Source organism: Pinus tabuliformis, chromosome 9, assembly GCF_031772625.1.
Source record: "Pinus tabuliformis cultivar Carrire ecotype Pingquan chromosome 9, CPIR1, whole genome shotgun sequence".
NCBI lineage: Eukaryota > Viridiplantae > Streptophyta > Pinopsida > Pinales > Pinaceae > Pinus > Pinus tabuliformis.
Window position 1 is genome coordinate 73,687,059 of NC_142307.1, and position 4,029 is coordinate 73,691,087.

Below are 4,029 nucleotides of genomic sequence, written 5' to 3' on the forward strand. Positions count from 1 at the left end.
TGAGAATCAATCTGAAAGCTAGCTGCAAAGCTTCAACGAACATTTTGGCTGTCATAAAACAAATCAAATAATCTTGGCCTCTCAACTCAGCAAGTACTCAATTGACATTCTCACTAAAATAAAATAGATCACCCATTGTTGCTTTGCAAGTCAGCAACTTCCTCCAACATATGACAACTTGTAGTCAGAAAATGCTTTGTTGGCAGAAAGGAATCCAAACCAGTCTATGTAAGAAGTTTTTGTTTGGATTCTAAAACAAATGCATCAAAATTCTCAGTAAAAATTGGAAGAAATGGGAGCACATCCATGTTTAAGGACATTTAAAAAGCAGTTCAACACATAAAATTCTATGTATACAGCCATAAGTCAAGCCATCATGGAAAGCATCAATAGTGTTCCTAGATAGATAGCTTCTATAGCCGTCCCAACTTTTTATATGGTGCTGTAGCATCGATAGTGTTCCTAGATAGATAGCTTCTATAGCTGTCCCAACTTTTTATCAAGGTGCTGTAGGATTGTTTATGTCAGAGATATTTTCAGCATGCCTTCATCACTACCCTGTATAGGGATTTTATTGGTGCCATAGACGAGCCACCATTTGCAAGTGATCTTGCGTAAACCTAATGGTAAACAAATTTACTATTTTTAAGAAACTCCCAAAACAGAAACGTTGAAAAATAATGAAAAGAAACATCTTTAAATATTAAGAATTAGTACAGTTCACCGTCAAGAGGCCTAAGTAAATCCATCTTTGTGACATAAAATCAGAAGCAAAATCGCATTAAAGTATTGAATAAAATAATGCCAGGCAATTTCAGTCATAAATCACGTGTATGTACTATGAACGAAATGTGAAAAATGCATCTTGAAAGGAACAAACCAAGCTAAAAAGAAACAAAGAAGGCGTAGCTTGCTGAAGGAGCTCTGAACAAATGAAGTATATAAATCAACTCAAATTACAGCAAGATGGCAGCTTTTGAGAACTGAAGTGATATATTTCACCATTCAGCTCCAGCTACAAGTTTCTATAACAGATATATCTACTAAATTTTGGAAACTGATATGGAACATAAAAAGACTGCTAGCTTTCATAGGCCCTAATAACCTCCTCCACATCCATTTCCTCATCATCTGTCATTCCTTCTTCCTCGAGATCATCTTCTGTATCATCTTCTATATCTTCCTCAAGATCATCTTCTATATCTTCTTCAATATCATCTTCCGTATCATTCACTATATCTTCATCTTTGCCCTTAAGTCTTTCATATCCATTGTAACAATCTCTTGAGTCAACAGTTCCTTCTTTCTTGTAATTACCTTCAGTGTTAATTTCTGCACCAGCTGTATCTTCATCAGTATCTTTATATGCCAATTTGCCTCGTACTCTCCTCCTCCTCTCACCCATTAGTGCTGCAACCTTGTCCTTCCACAGAACAAGAGGGCTCTTGTCGATCAGCTCAGATCCATCATAACCAGTCGTCAAAAAAACATTGAATCTCCTCCCCTTCTCCGAGACATAGAAGATCCCAAAATGCCGGAGGAACATTCTCATCAACTTCTGAGGCAGCCTAAACTCCTGACGAAAATGAGTAAGATGGTCTGTCAGTAACCTCTTCTCTAAAGTGAAGCTTAGCATCTCGTGCAGAACCGCAACGGCACGTTTCCCAAACTCCTTTGATCCAGGCACCAGGTCTCTCGGATCCGCATAAGGGGACAAATACGGCAATGCTTGGAATTTCTTAATCGCTTCATAATGCCTCCTAATCCTGTGGAACCTCGAGGGGAACCTGAGTGGAAAAGGCAAAGTGATTAAACCTGGAGTGTAGTTCTGAGCATTCACTGAACCTCCCATTGCTTTCCTCTCCAATTCAGTGACAGCCAATGAAGGATCCCAGGAAGTAAGCTTCAAGTATAGACCATCATTTCTCTGGACAACTTTGAAAAACTTCGGAAATTTGTAAATCCACTCCCTTCTAAAATCATCTGGCAGACCAAAGGCCTGCTTAAAATGAGCTATTTTATCAACAGGCAATTCTTTATCCACAGACATCATTAAAAACCTCCTGACATAATTAACTGTCGTGCTTTCGTACTCTTTCTTGATCTTCATTTCTTCCTCTATCAATTCCTCAGCGGCTGGAGTGAACCCACACCATGTAACCCCTCTTGAGTCTCTGTACAACTCAAAAATCCCCGAGTATTTTTTAACAAATTCAAGAACCCTGTGATGGTTGGCAAGATTGATCCGGCTCCTATACCCTCCCAGACTTTTCATTGTCATAACCTGTTCCGGTTCATGCTTTAAAATCTCCATAACAGTCAATACTTTATTAATCGTTTTCTGTCTTTCCATAACCAATTCAAAGTCCGACTCTCTCTTGTTCCCACTCCTCCTCTGCACCTTCGCACTCTTGGACATGAAACGTTTCTGGCAAGACCATAATTGATATATAAATGGATCCTCTGTATAGTCAATAGTAATGGCAATGGCAGAACCAGTTATACATCTATGATTTATTGAAGTGCATCCTACATTTTGCAGGGCAAATGTGCATTGCAGTGCCTTCCTGGATGCCATTTTTCCTGTGTAATGGTAGCCTAGGATTTAGGGTTTGCGATATATTTCCATAGTTTCATGGAGTGGGAGCTCATGACAGCAACTGAAAAGAAAAAGCTACAAAGAAAACGAAGAAGAGAATTGCAGAGGGCTACCAGAATAGCTGCAGGTGGATGTTATGCCGCCCGGCATGTACCTCGACAACTTGATGTTGTTGATTCTCGGAGTTGAAACATATAATGTTTGGGTTGTTGCATTATTTAGCTTTGCAAACAATGGAACTTACAGGGTGTGAGGTTCATAAGAAAAAGTCTTTAACCTGAACGCTTCATTTTCTTCTGTTAAACTATTGTGAATCAGTATTACATGTTATGTCAAAACTTATGCCATGGGAATATGTTGTGAAAAAGCTTATGGGTATATTGCTGTGTTCTTTATAAGGTGCGCATTCAGCATGTGGTTTCACAACGGGAGGTTTGGTTAAAAAAAAATGTAGACTATATTTTGTTTATTATTTAATTTAAAGATAGTTTAAGGAAACCCTCTCGTGTGGTGTGTGTTTATTTAAAACATATGGGAGCTCGAGAATGAAGAGATTGATCATTGAAGTGGACTAATACTGTGCACGCACGGCAGATTATCCAAAAAGCAGGGTGCATGTACATTAATAATGAACTCTCACATAGATGTATTTAAACAAAGTTTTTCGTTAGAAATTATATAAGAGAAATTTTTGGCCAATACATTTCAAACTAACAAGTGTAATTTATTATCAGGACCACATGAAGAGGCAGAACAAGGCAAAGGCTTAAATAGAGAGCAATGTAGAGACCATAATTTCAAATAACGGTCATATTTGGACAATAATATTTAAACTATGATATTCATTTATTAATATATTAAAAATAAATATTATTAAGTAACGACTATATTAAACAGCGAGTTATTAAACAAATGTACTTATTTGCAAAGGTTGTTCGGCGACCTCCTTCCTAATCAATAAACATTTTGCAGGCAATATTTTTGGTGTCTCACCATCGTAGCAAAGGTTATAAAGTACGTTTTGGAAGATGTCTATTGAGAGAATAATTTGGCAAGCAAGGTAAATTTTGTTTGGTATTATTGCCCCAATCTTATTTGAAGCTCCTCGCTTTTCTAGGCATTGGTCTATATAGGTGACGAGACAACATAGTTTTTCCTTGTTGATATTGTTGTTTCACTGTATAAAAGCCTTGGTTTATTAATTTTGTGTTTTTGGAGGAGAATCATTCGTTGGAAGGTTACGTATGCTTGGGTTCTTACACTGGCTCAAGTTATCTCTATGGTTTTAGTTTTCTCCACCTATGTGGGTTGAACCCCCTACACTTTGTTTCCTCTCCTTGCTTTGGGTGATTTTGGGTTCTTGTCCTAGTGCAGGACTTGGATTTTCTAGTGGGGGACTCCTAATTCATATCTTTCCATCCCCTATGACC

At 37.8% G+C, this 4,029-nt stretch overlaps 1 protein-coding gene across 1 annotated transcript; it reads right to left on the minus strand.

Annotated features, from left to right (window-relative positions):
- Nucleotides 1-920: 920 nt before the first annotated feature.
- Nucleotides 921-2,973, minus strand: LOC149147171 (protein WHAT'S THIS FACTOR 1 homolog, chloroplastic-like). The gene is made up of 2 exons (XM_089441616.1): nt 2,713-2,973; nt 921-2,583 (listed from the first exon to the last, which is right to left on the minus strand). Exons 1-2 carry the CDS (start codon nt 2,747-2,749, stop codon nt 1,082-1,084), a joined length of 1,539 nt encoding a protein of 512 aa, XP_089297742.1. The 5' UTR covers nt 2,750-2,973; the 3' UTR covers nt 921-1,081.
- Nucleotides 2,974-4,029: the final 1,056 nt, after the last annotated feature.

What these genes read in the sequence shown, in the direction of transcription:
- LOC149147171 (XM_089441616.1), bottom strand. Translation starts at nt 2,749, where the DNA reads ATGCCGGGCGGCATAACATCCACCTGCAGCTATTCTG. An exon ending in ATCCACCTGCAGCTATTCTG is followed by an intron (nt 2,584 to 2,712) that starts GTAGCCCTCTGC and finishes ACCATTACACAG; the next exon opens with GAAAAATGGCATCCAGGAAG.